Source organism: Saimiri boliviensis, chromosome 3 (assembly GCF_048565385.1).
Source record: "Saimiri boliviensis isolate mSaiBol1 chromosome 3, mSaiBol1.pri, whole genome shotgun sequence".
NCBI classification, from domain to species: Eukaryota; Metazoa; Chordata; class Mammalia; order Primates; family Cebidae; genus Saimiri; species Saimiri boliviensis.
This window is the reverse complement of record NC_133451.1, coordinates 71,763,269-71,777,076: the sequence shown is the minus strand read 5'-3', so window position 1 is coordinate 71,777,076 and position 13,808 is coordinate 71,763,269. Positions and strand designations below refer to the sequence as shown.

At 39.6% G+C, this 13,808-nt stretch overlaps 1 protein-coding gene across 7 annotated transcripts in view; it reads right to left on the bottom strand.

Moving 5' to 3' along the window:
- FRAS1 (Fraser extracellular matrix complex subunit 1) overlaps positions 1–13,808 on the bottom strand; it is a 460,403-nt gene that overhangs the window by 12,848 nt on the left and 433,747 nt on the right. For 6 of the 7 annotated variants that reach the window (XM_074396330.1, XM_074396331.1, XM_074396334.1 and 3 more), the window contains 3 exons: positions 12,276–12,383; positions 11,115–11,274; positions 6,898–7,014 (listed from right to left, as the gene is read on the bottom strand). In XM_074396330.1, coding sequence (XP_074252431.1) covers positions 6,898–7,014; positions 11,115–11,274; positions 12,276–12,383 — 385 coding nt within the window. The other variant, XM_074396336.1, reaches the window with a different exon arrangement.

Genomic DNA, 13,808 nt, shown 5'->3' with positions numbered 1-13,808 from the left:
GCTGATAAGCAACTTCAGCAAAGTCTCAGGATATAAAACCAATGTGCAAAAGTCACAAGCATTCCTATACATTAATAATAGACAAACAGAGCCAAATCATGAGTGAACTCATTCACAATTGCTACAAAGAGAATAAAATACGTAGGAATACAGCTTACAAGGATGTGAAGGACCTCTTCAAAAAGAACTAAAACCCACTGCTCAAGGAAACAAGAGAGGACACAAACAAATGGAAAAACATTCCATGCTTATGGATAGGAAGAATCAATATCATGAAAATGGCCATACTGCCCAAAGTAATTTATAGATTCAATGCTATCTCCACCAAGCTACCATTGACTTTCTCCACAGAATTAGAAAAAACTACTGCAGATTTCATCTGAAACCAAAAAAGAGCCTGTATAGCCAAGACAATCCTAAGCAAAAAGAACAAAGCTGGAGGCATCACACTACCCAACTTCAAACTATACTACAAGGCTACAGAAACAAAACAGCATGGTACTGGTACCAAAACAGATATATAGACCAATGGAAGAGAACAGAGGCCTCAGAAATAATGTCACACATCTACAATCATTTGATCTTTGACAAACCTGGCAAAAACAAACAATGGGGAAAGGAGTCCCTGTTTAATAAACGGTGTTGGGAAAACTGGCTAGCTGTATGCAGAAAACTGAAACTGGACCCCTTCCTTACACCTTAAACTAAAATTAACTCAAGATGGATTAAAGACTTAAATGTAAGACCTAAAACCATAAAAACCCTAGAAGAAAACCTACCTAGGCAATACCATTCAGGACATAGGCATGGGTAAAGACTTCATGACTAACACACCAAAAGCAGTGGCAACAAAAGCCAAAATTGATAGATGGGATCTAATTAAACTTAAGAGCTTCTGCACAGCAAAAGAAACTGTCATCAGAGTAAACAGGCAACCTATAGAAAGGAAGAAAAATTTTGCAATCTTTCTATCTGACAAAGTGCTAATATCCAAAATCTACAAGGAACTTAAACAAATTTACAAGAAAAAAAAAACTTCATCAAAAAGTGGGCAAAGGACATAAATAGACACTTCTCAAAAGAAGGCATCTATGTGGCCAAGAAACATAAAAAAAAGCTCATCATCACTAGTAATTAGAAAAGTGCAAATCAAAACCAAAATGAGATACCATCTCATGCCAGTTAGAATAGCAATCATTAAAAAGTCAGGAAACAACAGATGCTGGAGAGGATGTGGAGAAATAGGAACACTTTTACACTGTTGGTGGGAGTGTAAATTAGTTCAACCATTGTGGAAGACAGTGTGGTGATTCCTCAAGGATCTAGAATCATAAATACCATTTGGCCCAGTAATCCCATTGTTGGGTATATACCTAAAGGATTAGAAATCATTCTACTATAAAGACACATGTGCATGTATGTTTATTGGAGCACTATTCGCAACAGCAAAGAATTGGAACCAACCCAAATGGCCATCAATGATAAGACTGGATAGAGAAAATGTGGCACATATACACCATGGAATGCTATGTAGCCATAAAAACAGGATGAGTTCATGTCCTTTGCAGGGACATGGATGAAGCTGGAAACATCATTCTCAGCAAACTAACACAGGAACAGAAAACCAAACACTGCATGTTCTCACTCATAAGTGGGAGTTGAACAATGAGAACACATGGACACAGGGAGGGGAACATCACACACTGGGACCTGTTTGGCGAGTGGATGGCTAGGGGAGGGATAGCATTAGGAGAAATACCTAATATAGATGATGGGTCAATGGGTGCAGCAAACCATTATGGCACGTGTATGCCTATGTAACAAACCTGCACATTCTGCACATGTATCCCAGCACTTAAAACATAATAAAGTTTGTTTTTGTTTTTAAAGCATAAAAAAATAGGTGAGAAGAATGAGAATAGATGAGGGAACCATTGCATTATACTTTGCTTGGAAGCCCTAAAGACCAATTTGAGATGAGTGATAATAAATTCTACAGCTTTCTGGCCTTGGCATTCCTGCACATTCTGCCAGAACACCCTCTCCTTTTTTTTCTCTCCCCCTTTGCCTAGTTAATTCTCACTTTTCTCTTAGGTTTCAACTCAATCACCACTTTCTCTAGAAAACTTTCCCTCTTTATCTTACCTCCTAGGATAGTTAGGCCCCTCATCATCTCTTCCTATTACACTTTGTGCTTTTCTCTCACAGTGCTTATCATGGTCTGAAATTTTATTTAAATGTGTGACTGACTGATTGAAGGCTGCTTTACCCACTACAAGTTCTATAGTCCATCTCACCATTGTGTACCCAGTGCTAGCTAAGTTCCTGACACATATATATGTCAAAGAATAGTGAATGAATGACCTTTCAATTTTTTACCTTTCCAGCAGAGTCCATCTGCCCATTCCCTGCTTTCTGTTGAAGGTACCCCAGTGGTAGATTTGAGAGGGTTGGACTGATAGGAAGAACTTGGAGCCCTCACAACCCTGCTTCAATGGCTTTGAGATAACCACTAGCTGCATTACATGCTCATTTACCTGACTCAGGGAAACAGATTTTTCTTGTTGACACTAATATTACTAGAATTCACCATAGTTCCAGGCACATGAGAAAATATTCAGTATTGGTTAAAGAAATAAATAATAAATCTGAGATTATTTTTTATAAGTTTAAAATATATGACAGACCTCCCCCAAATAGTCACAATATGAGACACAATTCTTTCGTATTAAGTCCGAACTTCCTGTGTCAGTCTTGATTTAGGGTGTGTGTTGTAGTTCTATTGGATCCATATGGAACCATATACAGGATCTAAAGCAAGGTTAGACCCGGGGGAAAGTCACCCTGGGAATAATGGGGCACCTACAAGTAATAATCTCCTTGATGTAAGGCAAGGACCCCCACTTCTGAAGCCTCAGTATCCTCAGCCACGTTCTTCCTCTGCCGTCTCCCATATTTGTGCCACACAAGGCCTGAGGACAGTGCTGGTGTCTTCTTTGATCCTTTTTGCCAGTTTCAAACCATTGATTATCTCTCACCTTTAAGAATCCAGAACTGGCCTGGGCGCAGTGGCTCACACCTGTAATCCCAGCACTTTGGGAGATCAAAGTGGTCGGATCACCTGAGGTCAGGAGTTTGAGACCAGCCCGACCAATGTTTTTGTACTAAAAATACAAAAATAAGCTGGGAATGGTGGCATATGCTTGTAATCCCAGCTACTTGGGAGGCTGAGGCAGGAGAATTGCTTGAACCCAGGAGGTGGAGGTTGTGGGTGAGCCGAGATCACGCCATTGCACTCCAGCCTGGGCTACAAGAGCAAAACTCTCTCTCTCTCTCACACACACACACACACAAATACAGAACCTACCCTGGATAAACTCTTCTTACATATGTGTACCAAGAAATACATAAATAAGAATTTTCTTTGTAATAGAGAGAATCTTAAATTAATAAGCTAAAGGAAGTCATCGAATACATAGTGGAATTTTCCTACAATGAATACCTTAATGCAGTAAGCAACAAACTACAGCTACATGAATCAACACAAATAAATCAACAAATGATGCACTGAGCTAAAAAAAAAAAGTAGCAGAGAAAATTCATGTTGTATGAAACTTATATACAGTAGTTCCCCCCTCACCCATGGGTTTGCTTTCCTCAGATTCAGTTACCCAAGGTCTACCATGGTCCATAAATATTAAACAAAAAAAATTCCAGAAATAAACAATTTGTAAGTTTTAAATCATGCGCCATTTTGACTAGCATGATGAAATCTTGTGCCTTTCTTCTCTATCCTATCTAGAACAGAAATCATCCCTTTGTCCAGCATCTCCACATTGTATACGCTACCCATCTGTTAGTCATTTAGTAGCTGTCTTGGTTAGCGGATGGGAAAAACATTGTACATATAGGGTTTCGTATTATGCGTTTTTCAGGCATCCACTGGGGGTCTTGGAACATATACTCCAAGGATAAGGGGGAGCTACTACATAGGGTTCAAAAACTTGCAAAATCATGTAGAAGTATACATGAGATATAACCATAAACCAAAACAATGAATGATAAATACAAATATAATAGGGTTAATGGTGACCCTATTGGGGAAGAGAGAGAGTATGATTGGATAGAGGCCTTGAGCGTATTGAAGGGGTACTGGTAATGTTCTGTTTCTTCAGTTTCTTATTGTGGGTGGTGGATCTGCTATGATATATATAGTCTTCTGAATATCTGAACTATTGCATAATTTTTAAAAAATTAATAAATGAATTCAAATTCCCCAGCATATCCCCTCAGATTATTTTCCCATTGTTCTTCCTTACTGCAGCCAACTACCATTCTCCTGGTTACCTTCCTGCCTTCTTTTGGCTAACTATGGTGCTTCCTGGCATTGTTCCCACCATGAATGTTTGTGACTTAAACATCCACTCAGATGAACTATCGACTACCCCAGACTCCCAGATCCTTGACTTCCTCACCTCCAAACAGCTTGTTCACCACTCTGCTACAGCTACCTGCTCTTCATAGTTCCATTAGGCACCATCACCAAAAATCTCATTTCCAACACCTTGTTCTCTACCACTTTATGTCTTTCCAGCTCCTCTCTTATTTTCCTCCCACTCCTTAATTGTTCAACCACAGCATGACCTCCCAACCACATGAGCAGAATGTCAGGGAATGGGAGCACGTGCAGTCTCTCGGTGGGAATGGACATACGTAGTTACATATTCACAAACACACTGGAATACTCTTTGGCAGTTTCTTTAAAAGTTAAAACATACATCTGTCATATGATCCAGTCACTCCATTTTTAGGTATTTACATAAGAAAACAGAAAACACATGTTCATATAAAGCTTGTACATGGAGGTCCATAGAAGCTTTATTTATCATAGCCCCAAGCTGGAAACAATTGCAGTGTTCATCCGTTGATCTCTGATAAACTGAAGTACATCTATGCCATGAAATACAACCCAGCAATAACAGGAACAAATACTGATACACCCAACACAGATGAATCAAAATAATTATGCTGAGTGAGATGAGCCAGAGAGAGAATTCACGCTGTATGATGTCGTTTATAAAACCTCTAGAAAATGCAAACTCATCTATAGTGACAGAAAGCAGATCGGTGGTAATCTGTGGAAAGGGAAGAGATGGTGTGAGGGAGCAATGACAAAGGCACACAAGGAATCTTTTTGGAGATGGATATGTTCACTGTCTTGTCACTCTCTTGACTATGGTGATTCTTCACAAGTGTATACATCGGTAAAAATTTATCAAGTTGTATGGTTTAAATATGTGCGGTTTTATGTCTATAATATGATAATATAAGAGCAGTTTCACACCGCCTGATCTGTTGCTAGCTGTAACCCTCTAGTATATTTACTTTTCCACTGTCTGCGATGGCCCTGTTTCTTTCCTCCTTTCTTCTCAAACCTCGACATTCCTCACTTACAGCAAATGCATGGCTTTTCATTTCACAGAGAGCATAGATTCAATCAGATATCCACTTTGTCGTCCTTACCCTCCCACTCTTCTCATTCTCCTTTCACCTGCTTCCATCGGTTTACTGCCGGCCTCTTCAGTGGATGAACTCTCTGTGCTTCTAGTTATGGCCAGCCCTTCTCTCATACCCTGGTTCTACTCCCTTGCCCTACTCAAGGACCTGGCTCTGCAAGTTTTCTCTCTATCCCCAATATCATCAAATTTTCCCTCTATTAGATTATTCCCACCAGCATACAAGCATCATGAAATAAAGCAAATAAAACCTGCTTTTTATTTGACTCCTCATCTGTTTCTACTTACTTCCCCTTTTCTCTAGCATCCTCTATAGCAACTCCTCAAGCACTGTTTATCCCTGCTGTCTCTACTTTTTCACCTCTCTCTCAAACTCACTCCAATCAGGCTTCTATCCCCTTTAGTCCACCAAACCTGCTGTTGGCTGAGTTCACCATTGACCTCAGTATTGCCAATCCAATAGCCAGTTCTCAGTCTTTTATTTAAAAGCCACATTTCAAATAGTCTTCTCTTAATGTTAATGTCAGATTCTGTCTTGGGCATTTTATCTCAGAAATGTTTCCTATATACTTTGCTCAGCTCCTAGAAAGGTAACCTTAGACTATAAACTGCCTGAGAGCACAGATTATTTTTAATCCTGCTCTAATGTGGTGCTATCATGTCAATGCCTTCGCCAGAGCAAAGCACATGAGAAGAACTGAATAAACATAAAAATGAATGCACATAAAGCACAACACAGTCTCAGGTCTGAGGTGGATATGGGCTGATGTATGCTTGATTCTCATTATTCACAGTTGTTATGCTCTATAAAGTCTCCACAAACAATGAATTAGTGGATATTGAGCCATTGCTACTAGAAGAAATATAGGATTAGGTTCCTATGAGCCTCTGGTCAAAACATTTATATCAACCAATCAATATATAACCATGTTTTATGTCTGTTTTGTGTAAAGATTCCTTATTTAATATATATTGTTGATTCATTTACATTGAACTCACGGTTATCATAAGGCACATTACAGCCTTCTCATGCTTAGAAACACTAGAAAGCACTTTGGCAATATGCTTGGGAGCCGTTCTAAATGGAGGAATCATCGAAACAAGCCACAAAAATGAAAAAACCATGGCACTAAATAGACTGCACAGGACGCTTGTTTATAGCATGAGAGCTGCAACAAGAAGCCAGAGTATCACCAGGTCTGACCTCAGCTGGGGATGTGTGTGTAAGGTGACTCAGAGGTTTTGCCACTCTGCAGTGCATGTCAGTGAATGACTATGAAAGCATCGTATTGATTTGGGGGTTAAAAATAAACTTCAGTGAGTAGGAGAATTCACAAATAAGGAATTCAGCAAATAACGAGGATTGACTGTATTGTCCTACCTTTCTGGAGCATGTGCAGTGCAGGTCAAAGGCTTTTCTCCTGGGTCAACCCATGGCTGAGTGGGCTGCACCGTGCAAGGGATCAGGTAGATGGTGTACTCTCCCGAGTAGTCCTTCCTGGAAACATTGAGAGCAGACTGTGATCATAGAGAACAACTGATAGTTTTCTGGCTTACCCAGAAAGACACGGATTTCACTAAACAATTTTCAGGTGGTATTTGTATCCAGCATCTAAGAACCTTACAAGTCTGCAAACACCGTTTTGGGAACTCATCTCCAATTCTCCTAAGCTTCAGAGTATTATCCAGAGGTGTTAAACAGAGCTACTTTCATGTATTCAGGTCCTTCTCATGAGGAAAGCTGAGAAAGGCACACTGCATAGGAAAACCTAGAAGGCTCTGGTGATGACAGAACAGAATCAGCCATTTCCTTTGGCTCTCTTGAGACTTCTTTGCAATTTCTGTTTAGTGTTTCTTGTTAACTAATACCCTAATCAATGCATTCCCAAAGGGACAAAAAGCTTTTATTTCTGAAGATGTGACAGTGTCAGGTGCTGCTCCTACAGAGACGGTAGCAAATGCCTCAGGAATCCAGGACACCATTCCAGAGCACATGGAAGCAGCACCCTGCAGGATGCTCCTGCACCCATTTCACTCACACTCAATTTTCAGGTTCCCCTTTCAAACTCTCCAGCCTCATTCCTTTACAAAGCAGAAGAACAAGATCACTTCTCACTAGAAACCACTCATGGGAATTTGGGGACTTCCCTGTTTATGAGGGGCCCAGGATTCTCCAGGTCATGATTCTGTGAGCAGGAAGCTTTTGGACCTCTCTCTTACTTCATCTCCCACACTTCTCACTGGGTAGCCCCTCCAACCCTGTCAGATGGCCTGGAAGGCAGCCAAGCATTCAGAAGCTTCAGGAACCTTCTTCAAGAGGCTTTGGAGTCTGTCATGCATTGAATGGAGAGAGCAGGGCTATGAATCTTCATTATAACTGTTTGTGAGGGATCTGTGAACAGTTCTCGCAAATGCTCTGCTTGTTTTGACCATTTTGGGGTATGTATCTATTTATTAGTAAAGTGACAGCAAAGATTTGGTTAAAAACAATAATAAAACTTTTATGTCATATCCAAAACTTTTATGCCATATCCTGGGGTCAGTGTAGTGGACTGGCACAGGCTGGAAACTGGGAACTGTGGAACCCCAGTTTGGCTTTGCCTCAGCCACGGCTGTATGATTTTAACAAACCATGCAGACTTTCAGGGCCATTGTTTTGAATCTCCCTACTCTAAAAGCCTGTATGTCTGTATGTCTGCAGTTTCCTACAAAGCTTGGATCAGCAGGAAACGAGACTTTGTATAACATGCTTAAATTACATGGAAACTGACTGACACATATAATGTGAATAGTAACCCCACATTAATAGAAATATTCAAATAGGCAGAACAATCCATGCCTGGCCAGATCATATCTAGCTCTACTCAAACCCTATAGGGGTTCTCCTTGCAGTAGACAGTAAAAGCCAGAGGACACATACTGCTTTACAGGGCCCCGCTCTGTGGCCCTACCCCAACTCCTTACTTCTTCAGTATTACTGTCTATTACCCTCTTCCTTGCTCACTCCATGCCAGCCATATGGGCCACTTTGATGTTCTCCAAAAATGCCAAAATGCTACCATCTCAGGAACTTTACCAGGAACCCTGTTCCCCATGTTTCTGCATAGCCAACTGCTTCACCTCCTTCAAGCCTTTGCTCAAATAAGGTCTACTGGGAACATTCTAATTATAAATTATAATGTTTTCCCATTCCTGCTTCCCCTTACCCTGCTCCATACCTTTTACTTTCCCATAGCACATATCACCTTCTGGCACACGTTATACTTTGCTTATTATGTCTACCGTTTTGTGTCTTCTTACTTGAAGTCCTATACTTAGGGATCTTTATTTTGTTTACCGATATATTGAAGGTACCCAGAACCTCCTCTGACACAAAGTAAACATTCCATAAATACTTGTTAAAGAAATGAATGTAAGACAAATAGCATAGCCTCTCACACCTTGAGTCCTGCTTTTCCCCATTCCTAAATACTACTTATGTCAATTTCCTCACTACCCCTTCAAACATGCCAAGCACAGTTTTAGGTACACGTCTTTAATCCTGTAGTTCTTTTCACCTCTTTTGCAAAACTAAGCATTTCCCATATCACAATATGGGTCATAAGTGGTCTTACCTTTCAGGAATCCTTATATAACTTCCCAGCCTCTGGCTCTCTCTTCCTTGAACAACTACAGTCTTGATATTATTCTGTATTTCTCACAGTGTGCATAGCAGGGAGTGCTTGGTGGGAGTTCTCCATTTTGTCACTTACCTATGTATTTTACCTCTTCACCTCAAAGATAAGCTCCTAAAAGATGCTTTCTTAGAACCTACCACATGCTAAAACCTGTGGTTCTGGGGATTTAAGATGAATCAGATGTGCCGTCTACTCTGGAGAAGCTTATGGTCTAGTGAAAACTTGGGACAGCACATAGACTATCACAAGATAATGAGCTGTGTTACAGCAGAGAAGCTAGAACAGAATAGGAACCAGGAGGAGGGAGCTGATAGCACCATATGGGACATTAGGGAAGCTGTCACAAAGGGGTTAGTATTTGAGCTGGGCTGGGTCTCAGAGGAGTTAGTTTTGCAGGAGGAAAAGGAGAAGAGCAGGAAGGGCCGAGGGAATTGCAAAAGCATGGTATGGCTGGGCTGATGGGTTCAGGGATTGGTAAGATATTTAATGTGGAAGAAGGCTGGATCTGAGATGAAACCAGAGGGGAGGCTGGGCCTTGTATGCTACAGAAGGAGGGTGGGCTTCATCCAATGGCAATGAAGATGTCAGCAGAACACTTAAAGAAGGGCAGTTTCCCTGCCTGTAAACTGGGACAAAGTACATGAAAGCACAGTCCTTGAAGGTTACTGTGTATCAATTTCTTTCTTTCTTTCTTTCTTTTTTTGAGATGGAGTTTTGCTCTTGTTGCCTAGGCTGGAGTGCAGTGGCACGATCTTGGCTCACTACAACCTCTGCCTCCCAGGTTCAAGCAATTCTCCTGCCTCAGCCTCCTAAGCAGCTGGGATTATAGGCATGCACCACCATGCACGGCTAATTTTGTATTTTTAGTAGAGATGGGGTTTCGCCATGTTGGACAGGCTGGTTTCGAACTCCTGACCTCAAGTGATCCACCTGCCTTGGCTTCCCAAAATGCTGGGATTACAGGCGTGAGCCACCATGCCCGGCCTATATATCAATTTCAAAGGAATAACTATGCAATAAAAATATCTGATATAAGATCAAAAACTTTAAGAAAAATTTTTTTGAAAATTATTCTCAAGACAATCTGAAATAAGATTTTAATGCTAAATAATGAGCTCTTAATCTCATTATCTATAAAATGGGGGTAACATATTTATGACAGATTCCTGGTTGCCCACTTATCATTTTCACAGTGGTTTTAATTTTGTTTTTTCCATTCTTCCTTTTTACAGATGGGGGATATTTTGCTGTATTTGTTAAATTCCTACTCCATCTCTATATTCAGTGTGGGAGAAGAATAAATCTTGTAAACGACACATGAACTTAACCAGAGATACTGTATTTGCACTGGTTGTTGTAACTGAAATGAAATTTCTTTGATAAAGGTTTTAGTCAGACACATTTCCTTGCTTCCCTTGTAAGTAGGTGTGCCATGTGACTAAGTTCCTCATCATAGGATGTGGGTGGAAGTGGTGTGTGCCCCTTCTGGTCTCACTCTTGGAATAAGTGTGAACATTTCCTATTTATATATCAGAAGCTGATCTATTTGCTATAGTGTCATTTCTTTTAATTAAAACACACACACACACACACACACACACACACACACACACACACAACCAAAGACCTTTTTTTGTTTTTTTAAGAGACAGGATCTATTTCTGTTGCCCAGGCTAGAGTGCAGTGGCTATTCACAGGTGCGATCATGGCTCACTGCAGCCTTGCACTCCAGAGCTCAAGTGATCCTCCTGAGTAGCTGGGCTACCAGCTAGCACCACCAATCCCAGCTGAGGGTTATTCTTTCAATTACCCTTTTAAAATAAAAGTCTCACCTTCAGAGAAAAGTGCTGTTTCTCAAGTTCTTGAAAGAAATGGAAAACCATTCAGCTTTACCCATGGAACCCTCCATCACTGTATTTACCTGTTATAAGAGCTTGTGGCTCTCCAGAGTTGGTGTGGAGAATCAAAAGTCTGAGCACTCCATAATAGCTGCAAGTCAAATTCAATTCCTCCTAGGTGGTCTGGAGTCAATATGAAAGATTTCACATCTGGGAGAGTGTGGTGCTCCATCACAAACTGTCCTATTTGAAGGGGAAACACATGCACTTATTTGTGAGTTTTGTTGTACTTGTGGTGGAGCCCCACAAAAGCCTGAGAAGTGAATTAATATTCTTCTATCAAACAACTAAGGTTAGTCCATTTTGCCCCTTAGAATATATTCCACACTGGTGGGGATAGCATGGCATCTCACCCCAGTCCATCATCCTGCTTGTGATGGTCATCACAGTCATATGTATTTATTTATAAACAATAGGAATATTCCTTGTGGAAACAGTGCTAATGAGTATATTCACAATAATAGGGGTCTTTACGTGACAACGAACACTGAATATACTAGCTTTAAATTCTAACTAACATGTTTCTTGGAGGTAGAAAGGTCTCAGTAGTTTATAAATAGAAATATCAGTGTCAGATAAAAGTCATATTTAGCGCCATCCAAGTCCTTGATAGAAGGGGACAATCATAAACATCATTAAAAGGGTAAATGTTATCAGCAAGATATCTCCACTCTAAAACTGCACTGAAATAGTGTCATGATAAATAAAAGTAGAGAGAATATTTTAGATTAAAAGAAACTAAAGAGCAACCACAATCAAAATGTAACATGTGAATCATAATTGGAACTTCTTTCTTTTTATGTAAGCAGTTATAAAATAATATAAAAATAAGTGGAAAAGACATTTGTGGAACAATAAAGGAAATATGAAAAGAGACTGGATATTATTGACTCAATGTTAAATATCTTAGAAGTAACAATGATGCTGGGATTGTGTAAGAGAGTGTCCTTATTCTGAGGAGATATCAACTGAAGTATTTTGAGTAACTTGACATGAAGTCTGAAACTTGTTTCCAAATGATGTGAACAAAAAAAAGAGTATGTATGCATGTATGTGCACATGCATGTATAGCAAAATGTTAATCACCATTGAGTGTTTTTTACTGTTCTATTCTTTCAACTTTCTGTATGTGTGAAATGTTTCTTAATAAAAAGCTGGAGACAAAAAATCGGCATTGATATTACCTCTAAATTTGGCATGGGTCTTGAATTCAATGACAAGACGGCCATCCTCTCGAATGTAGATTCTTACTATCTGAAGCCTTGCAGACAGCACACTGTCTGTTTGGATTCCTGGGCAGGAAACCAGTGAGAAAACATTAGGGCATGGAAAATACTTCCCTGACAGCAACCACATATAAGTTATCTCAAGGACCCCTCTAAGTAGGGTTGCACATTTATTTGAATGTAACAAGACAATAATTATATGCCTATAGAAAAATATGCTGATTAAAATTATATGACAGCTAATTTCACTTGGGTTTTTTTTCTTTAAATTGTTGTTGTTATTTTTTTTGGTAATAGTTCCACTGTTCTTGACAAAGACTCTTCAAACCTAAGTTCCACTTAGCCCAGATGCAAGGTTCAGCAAAAAAATTAATCTTAAAACTTCTTACAGTCAAACCTTATACCAGGGTATGGTTACAGCACATCTGCTTCATACTATATTTTATTTTCCTTGCCAAGATACCTTTTCAGACTTAATAGAACTATAAACAAAGTCCTGGTGGCTATATTTAGTACTCAAACCAATGAAGAGTTAAAGGGAAGCTTGTAGAAGGCCAGCATGACACAAGAAAGCTGTGGCTTTAATATGGGAAATTGCAGTCATAGTCCCCAGTGAGTTCAGAATGATCAAAAACAAAGGGTAACCTAAGGAGGAGAAACATAAAGTTGAACAAAACAAAACAAAAACAAGAGCTCAAGGAATTATCTGACCCAGAGTGGGAAAGCTGCCTGAAGTTATTTTCCCATGAGAAATATAAAGCAAATAAATGATTTGAACGTAAGCCATTTCATAGAAGAAAGGACTACACCATCAGTCCTTTGTATCTGTGGGTTCTGCATTTGTGGATTCACCCAACCTCAAATAAAAATACTGCATCTGAGCTGAAAATGCATCTGAGCTAAACATATACAGATTTGTTTTTCTTGTCATTATTTTCTAAACAATATACTATAACAACAATTTATATAGCATATGCATTGTTTTAGGTATTACAAGCAATCCAGAGATTATTTAAAGCATATGGGAGTATATGTATAGGTTATATGTAAATACTACACCATTTTATATGAGGGACTTGAGCGTCCTTGGATCTTGGTGTCTGTGGGAGGTCCTGGAACAAAATCCTAATGAATATGATGGATGAATGTACTTTCAATGAGTAGAGATGAAGCTTTCTCGAAAGAAAACTCTTGTACTTTTTAAAGTATGTTTGCCTCAGATAAAGCACATCAGCCCTGGAGAGGAAAAGAGGGAGGATGGGAGCAGTAGAATTTAGGGAAATGGGTTTGGGGAAATAGATTCAGGGTAATGTGTAAAGTACAGGACACTAAAAATGAGAAAACAAACAAACCAAAAACAAACAAACAAAAAAACCCAAAAAATAACCAAGAACCATTGGAATGAATGGAGGAGAAAACTGGGGAGTTTTAAGGGGCATCTATGTGGAAGCAGTAGGAGGAGGTGGGTGGGGAAACTGAGAGGGGTGAGGT